Source organism: Plecotus auritus (assembly GCF_963455305.1).
Source record: "Plecotus auritus genome assembly, chromosome: 1".
Classification (NCBI taxonomy): Eukaryota; Metazoa; Chordata; class Mammalia; order Chiroptera; family Vespertilionidae; genus Plecotus; species Plecotus auritus.
This window is the reverse complement of record NC_137770.1, coordinates 183,545,432-183,569,924: the sequence shown is the minus strand read 5'-3', so window position 1 is coordinate 183,569,924 and position 24,493 is coordinate 183,545,432. Positions and strand designations below refer to the sequence as shown.

At 38.3% G+C, this 24,493-nt stretch overlaps 1 protein-coding gene across 4 annotated transcripts in view; it reads left to right on the top strand.

Moving 5' to 3' along the window:
• GRID2 (glutamate ionotropic receptor delta type subunit 2) overlaps window positions 1-24,493 on the top strand; it is a 1,502,079-nt gene that overhangs the window by 848,541 nt on the left and 629,045 nt on the right. For all 4 annotated transcript variants that reach the window (XM_080647673.1, XM_080647670.1, XM_080647671.1 and 1 more), the window contains 2 exons: window positions 1,393-1,566; window positions 10,701-10,862. In XM_080647673.1, the coding sequence (XP_080503799.1) occupies window positions 1,393-1,566; window positions 10,701-10,862 (336 nt within the window). The remainder of the gene's footprint in view (window positions 1-1,392; window positions 1,567-10,700; window positions 10,863-24,493) is intronic.

The window sequence follows — 24,493 nt, the reverse complement described above, 5'->3', positions numbered from 1 at the left end:
TTTTTGGGGGCACAGACTAAAGAGAAAAGTTGGCATTTTAAACTAAGAAAACCATTTTTTTAATAGTACATTAAGAGGTGATCAACCAAAAATCCAGGACATTATACTGGATACAGCTGATGACAGGTGTTATTTTATTTTCAGAAAGTCTATGTTACATAAAGATCATAAATGAAGGATGAGTAAGCTAATATATGATACAAAGCAGAAGAAACTGATGAATGCTCACTTCATTCTAAAGTTTATGTCACATCTTTTATTCCTGTTGTGATTAGAATCTACTGAAATGAATAAGTTCATTGCAAAGGGTTCATTGATTTAAGAGGTTCCAGTGGACATTAGGAAGTACAAACTGCTTTAGTAAAGACTGCCTTAAAACTAAAATTTATTTTGATTACTTTTATTCTAATTCCAATTTGAACATGTGTATGTTATAAAAATATTTCATTTTTATTGCTCCTACATCGATGATTGAGTTAAATCCTAAAATTTAATCTGGAGTTGGGAGGCAGGGGAAAGTATAAAACACATTTCTTTTAGTTCGGCAAACACTCATATACAAAATAACATTAATTTGGATAACAAGAACTGTACTTCTTCATTCACTCATTCTGGTTCACTCTGTTAATCAAAAGAGTTTTTCATCTGTATGTTAATACCACAATTACATACTAACTTATTTATTCAACATTTAGTGAGCACTTTGTTTATTTTTAACCAAGAAAAATCTATAGGTTAACATGGATAGTATGGAAAAATTCTTTAAAAATAATATCTCCTCTTGCTCACTCTACTTGCCTTATTAAAGAGCCCCATTTTTAATTGCTAAGAACAATACATGTTACTCTTTCATTGCAACTATCTTCCTAGGTACTCAAAGTACCTTGAAATACATTAATGAATTATAACAGCAACTTATTTTGTGATTTTTTAATGTGTAGATAACCCATATTTTTCTATAGTATTCAACGTAACAAATTATAAACTTGCTATTAATAAAGTATACAGGGTATCCCAAAAATGTATACATACTTTAACAACTTATAGCTCATTTTTTAAAATGAAATACACTTTAATAAACAATATCTTTATGATTATTCAAAGTGTGTATACGGTATACACTTTTGAGGGGCCACCCTATATTTAAGTCAATTGCTCCCATTTGGAATTATTTAAGCATTAATGGACATAATGTAAGCACAGACAGCAAATACAAATGAGTTGATCATTTTAATGAACATATGTTGTTTTCATTTGTCTGAGGGCTAAGCATTAAGTAAATGCATTACAGTAACCCTTAGCATTTCCAGATAACAGCTTATTAATAGATTTTGTGTTTCTGTTACTGTATTAAGCATTTCTAATTCTTCCATTTCTTATCTTATCTTATAGGAAATAAACGACATGGATGTACAGGAACTTGTAAGAAGGTCAATTGGAAGGCTAACTATCATTCGGCAGACATTCCCAGTCCCCCAGAACATAAGTCAGCGATGTTTCCGTGGCAACCATCGAATATCTTCAACATTGTGTGATCCGAAGGACCCATTTGCTCAGAATATGGAGGTATAGTCTAAGTGTTGGAGTGTTTCTTCCTATGGTGTTTTGCTGTGCAGTTGTAGAGAGTTGTATTGGATTTAGAATTTTACATGTTTGCAATTTCTGAACTATTCCCCTTCTCCAGCAACTTATTAAGTCGAAGCATCTTAGGAAGCACAAAGAATCTGTGTTGTTGTTTCTTCTTATCTTTTTAACTTCATTTTAGCAAAATATCTACTTGTTTTATAACAATATAATAAGTAAAGGTTATTTTCTTCTCAGCAAGTAAGTAGATCCATAACACTTTTCGTGGTAGAATTTGGAATTGATACTCCTTAATGCCAAAGTCCAAATTATCGATCAAATAAATTTGATTGGATTTTTTGACATAACAAGGACATAGGCTTTCTTTTTAAAGATTAGTGTCCAGTTTGAAGTAGTTCACAAAAATTTTATTTAGAAATGCAAGCAATGCTATAGTGTTATATAATCATATTTAACTCAGATAGGATATAGCTGTGATCTTCGCTATTCAGAGTACAACAAAGAATTTGAAAATAAAATTTCTGAGCAGCAAAATAGAGAACACCAAGTCCCTGAAGCTACCTCATAAAAATGCCCTTTAAGTACTCACCCAGAGCCTATTTCTTTCTCTTAAGGAAAATCCCATCAGATCTTTTTGTTTTATTTCTCTTTGCACAGGGATTTCAATATGTCAATTTGAAAGTGGATTTCAAAAAGCAGGTGTGAGGATAACAGTAGGGAGCTATAAGGTTCACTCTCTAGCAAAGCAAGAGGCAGGAAAAAAGAAATTAATCAGAAATCTAATTCAAATATTTTATCAGTGAAGGACTTTTGTAAAAAAAAACCTCTGTGTCATGAAACAGTTCCTAAGGGTATCACTGTAGTGTACTGCCAGCATATTAGTATTTAAACAGTAGCCCTGAGATATCAACAAAGATTAAAGTCATGGTCAATTTCAGAAGTCAGAAAAATATATATTTCAGAAAAATATTGCTTCAAAATGTTCACTATCAAAATATTTTAGTACTTAGAGATGATCAGTTTGAACATTTTGGAAATATAACCCTATTGGAACTAGTTCATCCCCAATAATACTAGATAAATAAGGGAATTTTGCAAAACTACCTCTTCATTTGAATGATAAATCCAGTCTCACTATCTTTAGTTATGTTTGGATTTTTTAAGTGAGTTATTACAAACCCAAACTATTTTTTCATACTTACTACCATTGTAGTGAGCTGCATGAAATACTGGGCAGCCCATTAGAGACCATTGCCCATAGAACTTTGTTTCCTACTCGATTTTACACTCTTTTAGAATAGGTTCCCTCTAGCATATGACATCATAAAACTGCATCAATTACTAGTCTATCTTTACTTCTCCCATCATACCTGCCCCAGTGTTTTGCACCTTTGTGATTATTTGTGGATTTGAATGTAATTAAGGAGAAGGCAGTGGTCAAAATAAGTCACTCTGAAGTATAAACAACACCTGTTTCAATATTAATGCCTCTCTTATTGAATGCTTATAATGACCCAGCTTTCCATATTAATTGGTCAGGAGTATAATTGATGTGGAAATTATAGAATTTCAATTGTAGAAAAACATGAAAGAATTTTCATTCAGAAAATCTTGAAATATTTTAGACTGTTTTCTGTAAAAAGAAGTATCAGAAAGAATACAAATGTTAAAGCAGGAAGTAACTACACAGATTTTAAAGCACATTAATCTAACAGAGTAACCCTTCTGATTCAATTAATTTATTTCTTGAAATCAAGGAAACAAATATTTTATTTAGCTTTATATTCCCTGACTTATCTGATGAATTAAGGATGTAGATGAAGCACCACCCCTCTATCCCACACCTTCATCTTATTTCCCTCAAACACACAGGTGGAAAGAAGCAAGACAATTACTTTTTCTTTGAGGGTTTGTTACACAGTAACTTCCCTATTACATAATAATAGAATTTAACCAAACCATTATAATATATAAAAGGAAAACTGACAGACACTTTGATAAGTGAAGATTTATATAATTGAGTCTAAATGCAAGACTCTTGAATTTAAAATATTCCACTAAAAGCAGAGCATTTGGTAGAGGCTTGCCTCGGTGAAACTGTTATCTCACTAAACGTTAAACAAAGCTACAAGAAAAATACTGAGAATTTGGGAGTAGGCGGTTAGGAGAAGTGACACTCTCATCTTGGAGTTCATCAATAAAAACAATTCAGGTAACCCTGGCTGTTTTGGCTCAGTGGGTAGAGCGTCAGCCTATGGACTAGGGGGGTGGGGGGGGGGGTTTCCCAGGTTGGATTCCGGCCAGGGGCACATGCCTGGGTTGCAGGCTCAATCCCCAGTAGGGGGCGTGCGGGAGACAGCTGATCAATGATTCTCTCTCGTCATTGATGTTTCTATCTCTCCCTCTCCATTCCTCTCTGAAATCAATAAAAAAATATATTAAAAAAATTCAGGTAAATATGGTCACAGACACTTGTATTAGCAAGGTTTAACTAAAAATAACTCAAAAAATAAAGATTTGAAAATATGACTCAAGTGAGCTCTAAAAATAAAAATCCAACATAACATCACAATAATCAACACAACAAAGGAGAAGAGGGTACAGTGAGACTGTGTACAGGTCTCTGAGCTATTATATAGTTTAATATGCACAGAAAGAGAAGTAAGATTTAGAAAGAACAAAAAACAAGTTTCCAAATTTTTTAAATCAATGCCAGAAAGAATAAAATCAGGGATTAGCTGAAGTTGCAAAATAAATCCTATCTAATAAAGAGAGAATATGCTAATTGACCCTCATGCCATTGCAAAGATGGTGGCACCCACAGCCAATAAGGAGGGAATATGCTAATTGACTGTCCCACTCTCAAAATGGCAGCACCCACAGCCAATAAGAAGGGAATATGCTAATTGACTGCCACACCATCAAAGATGGTGGCGTCCACAGCCACAAGATGGCGGTGCCCAGTCCCCTCAGCCCCGCTGTGGCCTTGCCACATGCCTGCCTCTGGATTCCCCAGTCCCCTCAGCCCCGCAGCCGCCCAGGGCTGCCCAAGACTCAGGTAACCAGGGCCAGCCGAGGCTTGCGCTGCCGGCAGTGGCAGCAGCAGAGGTGTAATGGGACGTTGCCTTCCCCTGATTGCTGGGTCACCTCTTGCCCCTGAGGGCTCCTGGACTGTAAGAGGGGGCAGGCCGGACTGAGGGATCCCCCCTCTAGTGCATGAATTTTCATGCACCAGGCCTCTAGTATTAAGTAAATATTTTAGCTAGAAACAGTTTTTAGCAAAAAGGAAGTGAGCTTATTGCTTGGTGAAACTAATGTTAGCTTGACTGATAATGGAGAGAAAACAGAAGTGTTTAAATCTTTTTGCTTCTGTTTCTCCATCTAAAAAAAATTGTCTTCAAATTGGAAAGGTTTAAATAAAAGTCATTTTAAAAAGTAACCATTGTTTTAGAAAAAAACAAGGGTTTGGAGATTGTAAGAGTGTGTCTTACTGCTCTAAAATGATTCCTAGCCAGTTTGGCTCAGTGGATAGAACATCGATCGGCCAGTGGACTGAAGGATACCAGGTTTGATTCTGGTCAAGGGCAGATACTCAGTTGCAAACTCGATCCCTGGCCCTGGCCATGGTTGGGGTCCGTGCAGGAGGCAACCAATCAATGTGTCTCTATCAGCACTCTGTCTCTTTGTCTCCCTTCCACTATCTCTAAAAATCAATGGAAAAATATCTTGTAGTGAGGATTAACAAAACAAACATAAATAAATAAAGGAATCTTAAAAAAAATAAAATAAAATGAGGCTTGAAAAATAATTGCTCTTGCCCTAACCGGTTTGGCTCAGTGGATAGAGCGTCGGCCTGCGGACTCAAGGGTCCCAGGTTCGATTCCGGTCAAGGGCATGTACCGTGGTTGCGGGCACATACCCAGTAGGGAGTGTGCAGGAGGCAGCTGATCGATGTTTCTCTCTCATCGATGTTTCTAACTCTCTATCCCTCTCCCTTCCTCTCTGTAAAAAATCAATAAAATATATTTAAAAAAAAAAAAAAAGAAAGAAAAATAATTGCTCTTAATAATAAACTAGAGGCCCAGTGCATGAAATTTGTGCACTGGGAGAGGGAGTATCCCTCAGCCCAGCCTGTACCCTCTCCAATCTGGGACCCTTCAAGGGATGTCCGAGGGCAGTCGGACATCCCTCTCACAATCCAGGACTGCTGGCTCCCAACTGCTTGAGTGCCTGCCTGTCTGATTGCCCCTAACCGCTTTTGCCTGCCAGCCTGATCACCCCCTAACTACTCCCCTGCCAGCCTGATCCATGCCTAACTGCTCCCCTGCCAGCCCATTGCCCCTAACTGCCCTCCCCTGCTGGCCTGGTCACCCCTAACTTCCCTCCCCTGCAGGTCTGGTCACCCCCAACTGCTCTCCCCTGCAGGCCTGGTCCCCCCAACTCCCCTTCCCTGCTGGCCCGGTCACCCTTAACTTCCCTCCCCTGCAGGCCTGGTCCCCCCCCAACTGCCCTTCTCTGTTGGCCTGGTCGCCCCCAACTGCCCTCCCCTGCAGGCCTGGTCACCCCTAACTGCCCTCCCCTGCAGGCCTGATTTCCCCCAACTTCCCTCCGCTGATGGCCTGTTCACCCACAGCTGCCCTCTCCTGCAGGCCATCTTGTGGCAGCCATCTTGTGTCCACATTGGGGTGGCCATCTTGTGTGTTGGAGTGCTGGTCAATTTGCATATTACCTCTTTATTATATAGGATAAGCAAGTGGATATGATCACACATTGTAATTTAGAAATACTAGAGAAATACTTGGGAAGAGAATTCAAGTATAAGAAAACTTTGGTGAATGTCCTAATTTATAAAAGAAAGCAAAAAGATTTTGATAATCAGAGTTTAATATACTAAAATTAATATCTACATGAACTGTAGGATATAGTATTACACATATGGTTTAGGGAACTTTAAATAAGACAATAGGACTTCCTAAACAGCAAATGCTGCCAAAGTAAGTCTTATATAATTTTTTAGGTTATATTGTCATAAATATACTTATTGTATATTGATTTTTATATAGGGCTTAACAAATTTTCTTATGAAATCCTTTTGGAAAGACATTAAAAAGTCTAGATAGATTGATGTCAGTCAAACATTTGACCAAAAATCTCCTAAGAACAGAAGATAGTGAACAGTCTGGTCTCAGATGGTTTTTTTAAAGTTCAAAATATGTTAAAGTCTCATTATTCTCTTTAAAAGTTATAACACATGAGTTTATTTCAAATAATTTACCAGCTAAATTTTTTAGTTGTCTTTTCCCCCCCAAATCTTCAAGCAAAATTGATATACCTCAGACATGGCTCAGATATGTTCTGTAGCTTTGAATATTTCCTTGTATCCACAATTTACCACCAGGTCTTCTGTTACCCTCAGTTTGTTAAGTGTACAACTAGAGGAATACTCAAACCACACTGATAAATATCCTACAAGGAACTACTCTCTAGTCACCCAGAAGATTCTATTCTTGGGTCTAATATTTTAAAATGTTTATCAATACATGGAGAAAATATGCCTATCAAAATTTTTAAATAACATAAAGCTAGGGGAGAAAGTTTATATTGTGTTATATAATCAAGATCCAAGGTGTTAATATTTACTGAATAATAAGCCTGAAAGTTGAAATTTCACAGAGATAAAGTATAGGTTTAAAATCAATTACAGGATGTCTATATGAATAGGACCTAGTTTGACAGCTGTTTAAGGCTGTAGAGATGAAGTTAGATTTGGTATGAGCATAGCACAGAGCATATGAGATCTAAACCTTTCTAATGGAATCTTGGTCTCTATGTCAGAAGCATTTTGCTAAGATCAAGAGAGATAGACCTTATCTCTCTCCTAGTCAGATCATATCTGCAATAATGTGTCAGTTCTGAGTACCAGACTTTGAGCAGAAACATTGAAACGTAAAAGGAAGACGGAGAAGAGAGCTGAGATGATGAACAGCCTAGAAATTATACTAGATGATAAACAACTTAAGTAAAGAAGGTGTTTCAGAGCAAGTAATAGATAGTGTGAAATATTGGAAGGTTGTTATGTAGAGCAGGTGGGTGCTGGTGATTCAGTGAAGTCAGAAAACAAGTGTAGTGACAGTAAGGTGGAGATAAATGATTGGTCAGATGGTGGGATGCTGGTGTTTAAGATATTAGAGGTGGTGTGTGTTTGTGTCTAGTGAATAGTTACTTATATTGGTTGTAGCCAGAATGGAAGTAAAGATATTCTTTGTGGAAATCAAAATGATCTTTTTAATGCAAGAGGATAGTTTGAGATCATTGTCAGGGAGGAGTCAAAGACCTGGTGAATAAAGAGTGACCAGGAGGTCAGCAGATGATGGCAGAGAGGGGTAAATAAAGTGTGGCACGGGAAAGAGCACAAACTTCAAAGGAGAATAGGCACTTACCTAAAAAAAAAAAAAAAAAAAAAAAAAAAAAAGAGGTAATTCAAAGCTCAGAGAATGCCAACATCCCCTTTGGGTCCTGCAGTTTGGAATGTGGGCAATGAGAAGAGGCAGTCATTTGATTATATCATCTGTCACATATTGAGTTCAACGCACTCACCTTTTAAACCAGCATGGATGCTCAAAGTACATGCCTCAAGGTGTGCAAAAGAGACTGTGCCACAGACATGTCAGGTATGGTTGGAATCCGTGTTGTCAAGTTTCTCACTGCTTGACTTCCGTCAGACTTACCTGCTGCTAAACTTGATGTTCTTTTTTTCCCATTCTTTTTAATACCTATTTATCAAAAAACAAATTGCTGCATGTGCTAAGCTCTAGGCTAACTCAAGGGGAAATAAAGAATAAGGGAAACAAAAGTACAAAGGGGAAAATGTGTACAATATGAGCCCCTGGCCAGAAGAAACTCATATTCTAGTGTGAAAGGCAGATTTTAAAAGAATCTTAGCATGATGATATGTTTTATTAGAAGTATGCACCGAGTGTTACAGGAGATAAAAAAGACTGCCCAATGAGCCCTAACAGGGGGAGGGTGTTGAGAGCTGTTAGGGTAGGATTCACCTAGTTTGATACCTAGAAATTGAGTATTAGAGGGAATTAAGTAGTTGGAGAAAAATAAACATCAAAGAATGCTTCTACATCAATCTCATACATGCACTTAAAGCAATCAGTCAGAGAGAGGAGCAAAATAAAACCAGAGAGAGAGAGAGAGAGCAAGCAAATTTAAGACCTGGAGCTGGGAGAAGTTAGAAAAGGCCAGATTATTGCAGGTAATTGAGAGATCATCAAAAGTTTGTCCTGGATTTTTGGATACAGCCTACTCATTCTTCACGTTTCTTCTAGGTTCTCCTTTTGGGTCTTCACCGTCTAATTCAGACTGAATTTTGATTCATTAGCCACTTTTAACTTCAAGTCTCACTCTTCACTTATTGTACATTTTGTCCAAACCCCTCTCACCCTCCCACCCCCAGTCTCTCTAGTAATTATCTGGCAGGGGGAGGGCCATGAGAGGCAGGGTCAGGAGGCGGATGGAGAATTGTCTTCTCTCTTATGTCATTACGAAGAACAAACTGGTATTTCACATAGTTCATAAGAGTATCCAATGTCTCTTTAAAGAAAGAATGACCTCCCATAAGTTTTATGAATATAAAATAATGCTTAAAAACACAAATGATTAAAGATTTACCAATTAATAATGGAAAACTCACAGGCACTGTTAGGAAATGCTTTTTAACAGTTGCTCAATAGTATCAAACTCTCATTATCCTAATAGTTAAACTTAATACTATTCTGTGATGGGGGAAGGCAATTTTATAAGATTCCTTCATGATTAATTATAAGCAAAGGGCAGTGAATAGGCTGTCCCATTTGTTTTCAGGGAACAAAAGTGATAAGACACTAAAATTTCTGGAAATATTTAAATGCTCTAAGATGGATTTGATTTTCATAGTTACGTTGATTCCTCATTTAAAATATATATATTTTTTAATTGATTTCAGAGAGGAAAGGAGAGGGAAAGAGAGATAGAAACATCAGTGATGAGAGAATCATTGATTGACTGCTTCCTGCATGCCCCACTCTGGGGATCAAGCCGGCGTCAGGGCATGCACCCTGACCGGGAACCGAACCTGACCTCCTGGTTCAAAGGTGGACTCTCAACCACTGAGCCATGCTGGCCAGGCTGATTTGTCACTTTTAATTTTATGTTTGATTTTTCCTTCATACAGGTTATAATATCACATTTAACAACTTATATCAACACTAGATATCTCTTGGTGTTATGTTTTGTAAATATTTTCTAATTTATTTAAAAAATAGATACCTTCAGTAGTTACTAGTAATAGTATGGATAGCAATTCTGGCAAGAGTTACCTCTTACCAAACATTTCTATAATTCCTGTTTCAATCTACATAGGAGGAAGATAATAATATGATTACTTTAGAAAAAGAAAGCTTTAATGTAAACATGAATTCACAAAGTCAATAGTTCAAGGTATGTCATGATAATGAGTTGCAATGCACGTGTATACATCTATAATTTTGTATAGATTCTTGGTCAATGTAATGTTTATAAATGGTGCTACCTTCTCTCATTTTTTTTTATTACTGAATCCCCATAGACACAAATGTTCACACAGATGGCTATTTTCCTTTTATTATACCTATGACACTCACACTCATCTGATAGATAAGATCGAATTGATATTTCTCCATCTGAATAACCAGAATGCAAAAACTTGACATATTCAGAAAATGTATTATTCAGTTTGCCCTCCCAATCTTAAGCCCTTAGATCTTTACCTCCTCAGAAAGAAATAAGGGCCAATGATTTTCTGAGGTCTGACACTAACAGCCTTGCCTCTGTCGAAACTTCTCTTTTTTTAATCTTCTCTTGCACACCTAAATAAGCTGAAAAGGCAATTGAAGCATACAATCAGGTAAGACTTCATTCTCAATGGCAAAATTGCAAAGGAAATGAAAAAAGAAACCTTCTGCTTAATAAATAACCCAGCAAACCAGCCATCTACTACACCAATGGAGGCAGCAGAGCTGATGATTTTCTCCATATTCTTGGTGGCTGGCATCGGTGATTCTAATGATTACTGTGTAATGTCTTTTCAGATTTCAAACCTTTACATATATGACACGGTGCTTCTGCTTGCTAATGCTTTCCATAAGAAGCTGGAGGACCGGAAGTGGCACAGCATGGCGAGTCTGTCATGTATCAGGAAGAGCTCCAAACCCTGGCAGGGGGGGCGGTCCATGCTGGAAACCATCAAGAAGGTAACCTCTGACTAGCATTTCACTCCTGATTTTCCATAAAGAGGATACAATAGATCATATTTTGAAGAGATATCTTTTAGAAGGATCCCCACCCCCACAATATTGCTGCCAATTCAAAGCACAACACAGTGTAATGGAGAAATGAAATATTAAAAATAAAAGGACAGAAATTTACACACATATACAAAACAGGGGCCTTTATTTGCAAGGGAATTTTACTTAGGTAAAACGTTAGTGGTTGAAATATTTTAAATTGCTTTGGTTATATTATTAGGGATAGAGGTGCTTAAATTGGTTTGGTGCCTGTCACAAAATACAAAAAGCTTTTTTCTTTACAGTGAAAAAAAAAAGAGCGATAGAGTTAGCTGTTTCTACCATTTAGCTGATACATGGTGACATTGGATGGTCTTTATGTTATAATGAAGGTGTAATTCATAAACAGTTAATATTTTGCATCATTTGGGAACTATTTGATACTTGATGGCATTTTTCTTCTTCTTCACTGTCAGTGTACTGTTGAGCCTGCTGTGACCTGTTTCACCTCAGCTACCTGTTCCATTCCAGGGAGGCAGTTTATGCTGTTCAGCTTCTTTCAGTGGTATAAGCATTCTGCAGTTTATTAGCCTCTTTGTCATGTCATCCTTGCTGGCATTTTCCATTTGTCTCGCACAGCTTCTTGGATTTAAAATGAAATGATTAATAAAACAAACAAATTTCTCCTGTACCTTTTACACAAAGGAGACAGACATTTTAATGTTTATGTTCTTTATTTTACCAATCCTTTTTCTTTCGGCATATGTTTGCTGTTCTCTCCTGAAGCAAAAAGAGAAATAGCTAGTCAAATGAAACATGAATGCGTTTAGAAAATCCAAAGAAAAGTCTCAAAATTTAGCATTAGAAATGAACTAGAAGTACAAAACCAAGAAATGTAAGAAAGAAATGTTTCAAACAGAGACTAGCCTATACCTTTATCTTAGTAGTGCTTCCTTTATAAAATGTATTTATTTTATTTTTATTTTTAAAATATTTTATTGATTTGAGAGAGAGAGGAAGGGAAGAATGGATAGAAAGGGAGAAACATTCATGTGAGAGTGAAACATCTATTGGCTGCCGTCTGCACACCCCCTACAGACATTGAACCAGGGAATTGAACCAGTGATCTCTTGGGTTCATGGATCAATGCTCAACCATTGAGCCACACCAGCCAGGCATGTACTGCTTCCTTTTTGCAAAAGAATCACTTTCATGGGAATTTGGGTTCTTATCAACAGAAGTATTTGAAAATTAAATGTATTGAATATATTGGCAGAGAAATATTTTTCAACTGGAAATAGGTAAGTCAAATTTAAACTCAAGGTGTTGCCAGAATCTCTCTATGTGGAGAATAGGCAGGTATGGATCCAAGGGAGGTTGCTGAACATGATTCTGAACCTACTAATTTATTAATTCATAGTTTGGCTAAAATGCAGAACTTGAATATATTCACTTTCCTGAAGCTGTCTCATAAAGACAGAATAATAGTTCAGGATGTTGCTTAGGCGACACTTACGTAGTGAGAATATCAGTAAGAGGGAAACGAAGACACCACTAAATGTAGCTTTTCTCCTGGAGCAATTCAATATGTAAAATGTTGTTGTAATAAAGTTTATAATCAAAACAATGATATAATAACTATGAAACTCTATTTTGGAGTAATATTTGCATATTTGTCCCTGTAAGCTCTTAGTGACACTTTTTAAAGCAATATATCTACTCTATGTATTTAGAAACTAAGTTTAAATTATATACATGATTGCAAGTTTTCAATTTCTTATTTTTTGTTTCATGTTTTAAGATAACCTTAAAATTTTGATTTTCCCCCCAGTCACACTGCTTTCCTTCATATGAGTATTTTGGTTATCTCATTCGGATATCGAGGCTGATAATACTCCACACAAAGAGAATTTGAGAGAAAATGTTGTACTCACACAGGAACTCCTGGAGAGAGCAGAGTGCGCCCCAGCAGGTTCAGTCTGGCTTGGGCCAAGCAGAGGGAATGGGCTGGGCCTTTGAAGTGGTTAGGAATTGGAGCTGGAAACAGTTCCCATTTACTTGGTCTGGAGATTTGTGTGGCTTAAAATTCCCATGGGTGTGAAAGAAGGAGGTGCAGGATGGCCAGGTATATATATTGATTTCAGACAGGAAGGGAAAGGAAAAGAGACATAGAAACATCAATGATGAGAGAGAATCATTGATTGGCTGCCTCCTGCACACCGCCCACTGGGGATGGAGCCTGCAACCTGGACATGTGCCCTGACTGGGAATCAAACCATCATGACCTCCTGGTTTATAGGTAGGCTCTCAACCATGAAGCCATGCTGGCAAAGCAGGATGGACTTCTTTTTTAAAATTCTTTATTATTTAAAGTATTTACATGAGTCTCCTTTTTTCCCCCATTGACCTCTTCCCCACCACTCCCACCCTCCAGCATAAGCCCTCACCCCCCTACAGTCTATGTCTATTGGTTATGGTCATATGCATGCATACAAGTCCTTTGGTTGATCTCTTACTCCCTCACCCCCCGCCTTCCCTCATAGGTTGTACAGTCTGTTTGATGCTTCTATGTCTCTGGTTCTATTTTTGTTCATCAGTTTATGTTGCTCATTATATTCCACAAATGAGTGAGATCATGTGATATTTATCTTTCTCTGACTGGCTTATTTCGCTTAGCATAATGCTCTTTAGTTAGGATGGACTTTTTAAATCAGTCTGTCCATGAGTGGAGCCAAAGGGAAAATGGAGGGCAAAGCTTAAAGAGAAGTCAGCACCAAACATCACCAATGTGGTCAGGCTCTTTATTGCAATGGGAATATTGTAGTGATAAAATTCTTAATTACATTCAAGTAACCACCGAATGCCTACCTTAGGCCATGTCCTGTACCAAGCCTGTGTTCTGCTGCAAGGAGACAAAGAAGCTAAAGAAGCAAATCTGTCCTTGAATTATTTATATTCTAATTAGGAAGATGAGACAAAAGACTTCAAAAGCACTGCGATTGACATAAGCACTACAAATGTCCAACAGAGGGGGAGGTGGTGAAGCTTTATAATTTCTTTTTTGTGTTGAAACTTTGTAACTTATCTTTTGAATTGATAGAATAGGTGCTTCCACATTTCTCTTCTTTCTTTCAAAAATTAGAGGCTAATTCTCAAGTGTTTATTTCTTCCAGATAGCATCAGTACTCCCCAAGCCATGGCTATTTATATGGATTTTATAGAGTATTTTTGAGAGAATTAATAATTTTTAAAATATTGAATATTCCCATCCATGAACGTAGCATATATCTATATAGTCACCTTTGTAGCCCTTAGTAAAGATTTATAGTTTCTTCATACATATTTCATTGTATTTACTCATACACTTTTACAGAGTTTTGTGTATATTTGTAGGTGTGTGAGCATGTGTGTGTGCACACTATCATGAACTATTTTATTGTATTATATTTTTAATTAGTGATTGTAGGTACATAGGAAGTTATTGATGTTTGATATATTTTTTAATGACCCCATTAATTCTGGAACTTAAATCTTGATACTCTTTCTTTGTTGTTTATTCTCTTGCATTTTTCATATAGATATTGATATCATCTTCAAATAAAATTATCACTTAATTATAATACTTTATATTGTTGTAAACTATAAAAAACTTCTCTTGGGACATCTTGGAGCACATCCTGCCAGGAACACTCTAGAGCCCTGTGTGCTTTGGAGGCGATCACCTTTCCTCCCTCCAAGTGAGGATGTCAGGCAATCTGCATCTCAAAGACACAGAGGTGAGGCTCTACTTCCACAGGAGAGCCTCAATCAGTGCTGACCTGGCCTGGAGCTGACCTGCAAACCCTGCCACACAGGACACATCATTTTACAGCTCTCCTCTAATGCATTCTTTCTTATTTCTCCTGAATTTGATGTTAGTTCACCACTGACATATGGTACTCGTAGCTCTTGGTAGAGGGAACCCCAAGCAGCAGTATTAGGGACACACCCTTGAGGCAAATGCCTCACCTGGCTAGGGTCTGCAGGTAGATTTTCAGTAGGGGCCAGCAAGGCCACAAAACCTGTGATTTGTAGAACAGATATCAGTATGTCAACATGCAAAGAAAATTTTCAGAAATGTCTTCATCTTTTTATTGACCCTCTGGCTAAAGAAGAAGAATGTGTTTCCATAGATGTTGTTGAACCTCTGTACATATAACTACTTGAGAATTTTAATACTATTGAGTATCAATTTTTAAATGTAGGCTATGAATACATAAAGTCATTTAACAGAAATCTCTACAGACAGTTCATCTGCTACCCACAGGAAATTATCCCAACTTTTAAAAATGCTGTCAATGAGATCTTCTTTGATATTGAACCTGACTGAGTCTTAGAAGATCTGATTCAAGTAGGACCATTCAATGTGTTGAAGACTAAGAATATGAGAAACCTGAATCCAGAAGTCATTGACCAGCTCAGTACCATCAGTGGCATGGTGATCAGGATGTCCCAGTTGATTTCAGAGAGGCATGGAGCCTTCTTCTAGTGCTAGGTGTGCACCCACACTGCCCTGGTAGAAATGAACCATGGCTGAATCACAGAATCCTGCACCACCTACAACATGGCACTGACCTACAGCTGCTTCGTGTTCCCTGGTAAGCAAAAACTCAAACTTTGAGTCTCCTGATGTGCCTGCAGGACAGATGATCACACTGCCATCCTTTCGCTCACAGTGATCTTATTGACAAGGTTCAACTTGGAGACAGAGTGAACTTTACAGGCATCTATTGAGCTGTTGCTATTGAGGCAGTCCCAGGGTGAGTAATGTGAAGTCTTCTACAAGACCCACATTGATGTAATTATTGCAGAATGGATGTAAAACATCTGTATGAAGAAGCAGAACAGAAACTTTTTCAGAGCAGTATGTGGAATTGCTTAGGGAACTTTCCAGAAAACGAGACATTTATGAGAGACTTGCTTAAGCTTTGGCTCTAAGCATTTAAGAACATGAAGATTTATAAAAGGGATTCTTGCTTCAGCTTTTCCAGAAAACAAGGAAATATATTAGTCACACAAAGAGAGGCAGACTTTGTGCTAACATCAACATCCTGCTGTGCGGTGACCCTCGGACCTGCAAGTCTCAGCTGCCCCAGTATATGTACAATCTTCTCCCCTGGGACCAGTACACATCTGAGAAGTGCTCCAGTGCAGTCGACCTAAGCATATATGTAGAAAATGACCCCAAGATGAGGCAGCTGGTCCTGTAGATTGGTGTCTTTGTCTTGAATGACAGTGGCATCTGCAGTATTGATAAGTTTGAGAAGAAAAAGTACAAGATTAGTATTGCATGAAGTCATAGAAAAGCTGACTCTCTTCATTGCAAAGGCTTAAGTTATTTATCAGCTCCATGAACTCACCTGCATCTGGGCAGTAGCAAATCCTACTGAGTCTCAATGGAATCCAAATAACAAAACAAAAAAAAAACTACCATAGAAAATATCCAGCTATGTATCAGATGTCCTCTTAAAAGGCCTGAGCACAAGCACTGGCCAGAGTGACTCAATGGTTAGAGCATCGGAAGGGTCATGGGTTTGATTCCTGGTCAAGGGCACATACCTGGGTAGCAGGTTTGATCCCTAGCCCCAGTTGGGGCACATGCGGGAGGCAACCAATTGATGTGTCTCTCTCACATAGATGTTTCTCTTTCTCCCTTCTCCTTCCTTTCCTGCCTTCTTTAAAAATCAATTGAAAAAATATTCTCAAGTGAGAATTAACAAAAAGCAGGGCCTTAGCACAGTCTCACTTGTTTGCAGACACTCACCCTAAGTGCCAGAGAAGGGATAGCATCTCAAAAAAAGTGTCAGGAACATACAGGGAAGAACCAAATTGTCTGGCTTTAGGGCGAGGGCTGGATGGGCAGCTCTCTTGGGAACTAAAGTGTTGTCAGGCACTATTGTTCTTTTGTTGTGCTCTTTTCCCCCACCATAGCCTGCAGGCATAGTTGGGTGCTAAATCTGAGTCTCCATCACCCTGCTCTCATGCCACAGGTGGTGATATTTTTAAACCTCACTTTTCCTAATTCCTCTTCCCAGCCCAAACCTCTTTCAGAGGCTAACCCACACAAGTGGCTGGCCTGGCATCATGCTATGGACTTTCCTAAAACCCCTTGATACGGAATTTTTGGACTGGAACCCAGATTCTTTGTCTGCTGGAGTTGAAGAATGAATCTACGACAGAGAGTAGTATAGCAAAGGTGGAGATTTATTGAATAACAAGTACAGACTCCCATGTGAGGAGAGGAAAAGAGTCCCACAGAATGGACTCCCACGCAGGGAGGGGGAAAGGGTCCCACTGACTTCCTGTTTCCATGGTTTATAAAGGCTGTAGTTCCTGTGTCCTGATATCCCCTCTGATTGGTCAATATTCCCTTTTGAATTGGTTACTATTAGTGACTCCTGAACTCAAAGGTTAAACACCACATGGGACATATGATGCCCTCCTCCCTCATTGTTCTTTTCTTTCTGGGCTTTCTTCCTTCTTTATTTTGTAAATATAGACCTTTTCCTTCTAGTTCCCTTGTCTTATGGAAATATACCTGTTGCTGCTTCCTTGTGTTATGGAGATATATCTGTTACTGCTCCCTTGTCTTATGGAAATGTCACTGTACCTGGCTTCCTTGTGTTATGGAAATGTACCTTCTCCCCATCTGTAGCCCAGTGTTTTTTTTCCATGGACCCCAATTCTAAAAATTCCCTAAACCTGCCTATATCCCCCTAATTCTTGTTTCACCACCAACGGTCTACAAACCCCCAACAAGCAGCACCCATCTCCTATGCCCTGGGCCTCTTGCTAAGTGACTCCAGTCCCGGCCCTAGTGGCAGCCAGCCTCCATGCACAGCATAGCCACTCCCAGGCTCCTCCAAGCCCAGTGCAGGCAGTCACAAACCACACATCACTTTGTGCCTCTGACCAGGTGGCCCAGGGCTGGACAACAGGCAGGGGCTGAGCTTGGCCCACGTCAGAGCTTCTCCCAAGAGACCCCAGAACCAACACTTCTGGTGACTGGCTTCAGACATCACCAAAGTACCACTTAATTAGTCACAAAGAGCATACCCAAAGGGTTTTGGACGTGGCAGGTACCAGCGTCCTGCTGAAGTGAATCCTCCTCCATGGGGTCTGTTCCTGCAGAGCTTGTCCATTGAAGACACAGGCAGTCCTCATGGCCAGTCAGCCCAAAGGTCAGTCCCACCCACTGATGCACCAATAGCAGTCAAGGACCAACTGCTACAGTAGAGGATACTCAATCCACACAAGGGACATCACTGGAGCACCCTGCTCAGGTGGATAGAGAGACTGTGCCTTAGGCCACACAAGATACCTACTACTATATAAGGCCAGTCTGCCAAGACCAGGAGACGTAGCTGATGTACCTAATACATAGGGGGGGGAAAAACACAGGGAAGCAGCCAAAATAAGGAGACCCAGAAACATATCCCAAAGAAAATAACAGGGCAAAACTCCAGAAAAAGAACTAAACAAAATGAAGCCTAATCATCTACTGGATGCATAATTCAAAACACTGGTTATAAGGATGCTCAATGAACTTAGGAGAAGAGATGATCTCACTGAGAACAAAGAGATATGAAACAATGATATAGGAAACATAAAATAGAACTACTCAGAAATGAAGATTATAATACAGAAATGAAGAATACATTAGATGGAATCAACATCAGATTAGATGAAGCAGAGGATTGAATTACTGATTTGGAGACAAGATAGCAGAAAACACCCAATTGGAACAGCAAAAAGAAAAAAGAATTAAAAAATGAGGATAGTTTAAGGGACCTTTGGGACATCATCAAGCATAGCATCCTTTGCATAACAGTGGTACTAGAAGGAGAAAAGAGGGAGTAAGGGATTAAAAACCTATCTGAAGAAATGACTGAAAACTTCCCTAACCTGGTGAAAGGAATAAATACAAATACAGGAAGTGCAGGCAGTCCCAAACAATATGAACCCAAAGATGCCCACATTGAGACACATCATAATAAAAAAGCTAAAAGAGAGAATCCTAAAAGCAGCAAGAGAAAAACCCCTAGTTACCTGCAGTGGAGCTCTCAGTAAGACTGTCAGCTGATTTCTCACAAGAAACATTTCAGGCCAGAAGAGATTGGCATAAAATATTTAAAGTGATAAAGCGCAAAGACCTACAACCAAAATTACTCTACCCAGCAAAGCTATCATTTACATTCAAAGAAAAGATAAAGAGCTTTGCAGACAAAAGAAAATTGAAGGAGTTCATTACCACCAAGCTAGTAGTACAAGAAGTGTTAAAAGGACTTCTCTAAGAAGAAAACTAATAAAATATCAGAAAAAATTCTCACTGACAGTGGCAAACAATAAAACAGTGGATCAACAAACACTAAAGTTAGTACAATGGTTAAAAGGCAAGAATATGAAGATCATTTGTAATTACAATAAGTCGAGGGATACACACACAAAGAAAGTAAAAAAAAAAATGACAAAAATATATAAATGTGGAGGCAGTGAGTAAAAATGGCAATGCAGTAATGATTTTAGAATGTATTCAAACTTAAGCAACTATAAACTTAAAATAGACTGCTATACACACAGTTTGGTATATATGGAGCACACACAAAAAATTTGAGAAAGGGAAATTCATTCAAGAAATAAAGAGAAAGGAATCCAAACACAACACTATAGAAATACAACATACAACAGAAGAGAGCAAGAGAATAAGAAAGAAACAGAAAACAGCTACAAAAACAATCAGAAAATAATAAAATGGCAGTAACTACTTACTCAATACTTACTTTAAAAGTAAATAAATTAAATGTCCCAATCAAAAGGCGAATGAATAAATGAGAGGTGATACATACATACAATGGAGTATTACTCGGCCATAAGAAAGTAAAACCTTATCATTTGCAACAACATGGGTGAACTTAGAGAGTATTATGCTAAGTGAAATAAGTCAGACAGAGAAAGACAAAAAACATGATTTCATGTACATGTGAAATATAAAAAAGAAAATAAATGAACGAACAAAATAGAAATGAATTCATAGATACAGGGAACAAACTGATGATTGCCAGATGTGAATGGGTTTGTGGGACTGGATGAATGAGGTGAGGGATTAAGAAGTACAAGTTGGCAGTTGCAGAAGTCATGGGGATGTAAAGTACAACATAGGGAATAAGCCTATATAATAAAAGCCTAATATGCAAAGCAACTGAATGGCAGAACAACCGGTCACTATGGCATGCACTGACCACCAGGGGGCAGATGCTCAATACAGGAGCTGCCCCCAGCCCGCAGGCCTCAGGCCAGCCAAGGTGGGTACCAGTTGGTGGGGGGGGGGGCCCTGGTTGCCCCACCTGTCGCCCCACAGATTAGCCCTGATAGCTGGCCAGGCCTAGGAACCTCACCCTTGCACGAATTTCATGCATCGGGCCTCTAGTATTGTAATAACTATATATGGTGTCAGGTGCAAGCAAGATTTATTTGGGGGATCACTTCCTAAGTTACAGAAATGTCTAACCACTCTGCTGTATACCTGAAATTAATATAACATTGAATGTCAACTGCAATTGAAAATTAGAAATAAAATAAAACAAACAAAAAAAGAAAATATTCAGCTACCTTACATGTTATTTTAAATAAGTTTTTATTTGATCTTCCTCATACTGGACCGTCAGTTTGAAGCTTGTGGCAGGCACCTGGCTCACTGCCTTGTGACTGTATTACGAAGGCAAGGAGCAGGTGGAGGAGGCATTCATGGACATGGCAGTGCTGAGGGACTGCATGACTTACACACACAGCACGGCCATACCTTGGCTGAGCCAGGAAGCCAGCAGCTCTCATGGAAGCTTATGTACACATCCTCAGTAGTAGCTGAGAAACGGTGCCTGCATTTACTTGAGAGCTGGAATTATTAATCGCCTTTGCAGAAGCCCACGCTAAAGGGTGATTTTCAAAGCGGAAGCACCTCTGAGAAGCTCTCTCAGAGTCTGTCTGCTACTGACCCCTGAGCTGGCTTGTCTATTCTGACCACAGGAATGAGTGTTTAGTTTCTCTCCTAGATGGAAAGGAGACTTAGCTGAGACATTGAAACAACGTATTTTATCTAAAGGTAAAACAAGAGCTCTGAAATACTCCCAATGTGAAAGATACCTGAGGACAACCTGGCATAGCAATTGCCAAAGCTACGTTTGAGGAAGCAGTGCGTGCCCTGGCTGATGATGGCTTTTTGACAGTGACCGAAAAACGGTTCCATTGCTCTGAAGCTCTGAAGCTTAGTGCTGTGTTCTGTTCATCTACACCTGGCATTGCACTGCTTCCATGTAAGTGCAACATTCGGGCCAATCAGCTCCTGCCATTGCCACCAATAGAAAAAATTCTTAAAATCAATATTTGGCTCCATACAAATTTCTAAACTGGGTTCAAGTTTCTTAGTGAAGTATTTCACCCCTCCCCCCATTTAAAATAAAAATACTGTGCTAGTTAACAACTTATACAATAGAGATAATTTTCTTAAAGTGCCCTTTTGTGGGGGGGAGGGCATCAGGATTTATAATCTGCATGTACATACAGATAGCAGGATGTCAGTCTCTTTTGAAGATGGCAATGTGGCCATGTTTTTCGTGTTAGACTTCCTAATGGCAATCACCCATGTGCTTGGGGTTTGTAATATGAGATAAGCCCTGCCAGAGCACTCAAATATAATTCCTTCAAGAAGCTTGTTTGCATGCCTACCATAAGATTAGAAATGAGTGACTGGAAATTATTAGTTTCTAGGTTAACTTTGCCACTTTATCCTAATATGTAAAAGCTTTTCCTAAATGAATGATAGAGAAAATTTAATTTATTTGTTGCCTCTATAACTTGTTTTTTGAGCCCATTTCTTGAGTGTAAGAAAATAATACACTCACAATATGAGCTTACATATAAAAGCAGTGACATTTTCTGTGGATTCTACATTAGTAAGCCATTTGCTTCTACCTCTGTGATTTTCTAAATAAACTTTCTCTTATAGTTTGAAAGCAAATAAAAACTTTTCTTGACTAAGTGCTTTAGCTTCCACTTTGAAACATGTACAATTTTAGTTTAACAAAAATGCCACAGATGTTTTGTTATTAAGTATACTAAGGGTATTATTTGAAAAGCTATTTTAAAAAAAATTCTATAAAGAATGTATTCTATTTTTGTTTTACTGTATTTTATAGTTTTTTTGCTTATTAGCAGCCTATACAATTTTAGAGTAACAAGATAAAATACAGTTAATCTTACTTATTTTCCCCACTTATAAGGCAGAGAAAACTGAGACTCAGAAAACTTAAATGACTTGTTAAGGGCTGGTTATACAGTACATTTGTTTTAAATGCCAAGTTTTCTGGCTTCCAATTTTGTGTTCTGTGTACCATACCATTTACCCTTTTTATTGTTCATGGCAGAAGTAAACACGTCACTACTGTCAAACTCATTTGGTTAAAGAAAACACACACATACACCAACAAATCAGGGGCATAGACACCAGTGTTAATATTATATAAACAATGTCTTTGTTTTAACATGGCCTTTTCAAATGCGCTGAAGTTGGAGTGTACATTGATGAGGCAGCAAGAGGACTATTTCAAAGGCTGACTACATTTTGAAAAGCTTTTGTGGAAAGAAGTTTACTTGCACATATATGCATGTTTTGGTTTATTAATTGTGAGAAGCTGCATTTAATTGTAATATGCATTTTAGTAAGGAGTTTTCATATATAATTTAAATTTGATGATGTTGCATACCCTACAATAAGCATTTAAATCTTTGAAATTAAATAAGTAAAACAAATAAAAGGTGAACTTCTCTGGAAGAAAGAAGGAGGGGATCTCCATTATTACCACCATAATTTGTTTTCAAAGCCACAATTTGAAAACCACTTCCCTGGGGCATTTCAAAATCAGCTTCATCTGTGCAGATCAGCCATCTTTCTTACAGATTGTGGAATGGCATTACACCCATGCAACACGAGCAGCTTATCTTTATTTGTAGATTTGTTCTATGATTATATGACAATCATTTTCTATTTTTTCTTACTGTTAATATTGAAATGGTTTCCAAGAGTATGCTTTGTTCATTCATGCATTCATCACTCTTTTAGCACATATTTATCAAATTCCTAGCCTGTGGAACATATTATTCAAATTCTTGTATGTAATTACCTGAAAAGGAATTTAGAGCCTAGTATTGGCTAAGTACACAAAAAGCAATACTCTAAGGAGAGACAACAAAGGCCCCAAATGTGCTAAAAACATGATTCTGTGGAATCTTAGAAAAGGCCATGGTGCAGTGTGCACACGCTCAGGGCCCTGCTTCATGGCTGAGGCACTCTTGCTCAGGACAGCACACAGCCGAGCCAAGCCTCACCCCCCCACCCTTACCCCCTACCCCCGCCCCCTGTTCAGGAACTGTCCTGTCCAGGGAAGAAGGGAGCTCTCCACTTCCTTTCCAGAAAAGCATGCACCCAGGGACTGGTCATTGCAGAGCCGGAAAGATCAGAGCCCCTTGCCTCCATTTGTGATCACTGCAAAAAGTTATTGTAAGGTAACTAGAGACTGGCCCATGGGATCACCTGAGCTGCTGCTGTGTTTGCATTGCATTTTCCCCTCTCCCTCTGTCCAACCCCTCTTTTCTCACTCTCCTGCAGATACTTTTCTAGGAGGACTACAGGTAACCCTCCTGCACACAAATCTCCATTTCAGAGCTGTTTCCTGGGGAACCTGATCCCAAACAGAGAAATTAGATTAGAAAAAAAGTACATGGAACTGATAGCATCTTAATACAAATTTGAAAATTAACAGTTTTGAGACAGGTAAAGCTATAGAGAAGAACATACTTCAGGTGGTGGGGGCACACCAGCTGACATATCTACTGGAATAAAATATGTGGACAATGAGAAAGATGGGTTAAAATACTAGAGTACACAAAGTACATGGAGAAAATAGTTTGAACTGGAAAGAAATTGAGGAAAGGAATTTATTTTCTAGGTAAGTGAATGACTAAAAAATTTCTGAGCATGGGTCTGACACAATCAGAGCTGAGTTTTAGAAAGAATATGCTTATATCTTTTGTTCTATGATTCAAACCAAAACTAAAAAAAAAATTACATTTAAAATATGTGATTACATATAAAACCAGTGACATTTTCTGTGTATTCTGCACTAGCAAGCCAATCAAGATTTGATAGATCCTTCAATAAAAAAACAAAAAACAAAAAAAACACAAAAAAACAATTTGCTAGACCCTTAAATCCACATTGGCTTAAGTAATCAATTTCTGTTAAATCCCTTGCAGTAATTATTTTCAATGCTGAATGTGGGAAAATATAACAACATTTGTGGCAGGATCTCAAGTCTCTTAATACCAATTCAATTTCCCATATTTAAACATTTTGTTAAATATATCTAAAAGATATCTTGCTCCCATTTGACCCAGTGATCCCACTTCTATGAATATATCCCGAGAACCTAGAAACACGAATCAGAAAGGATATATGCACCCCTATATTCATAGCAGCATAATTCACCATAGCTAAGATTTGGAAA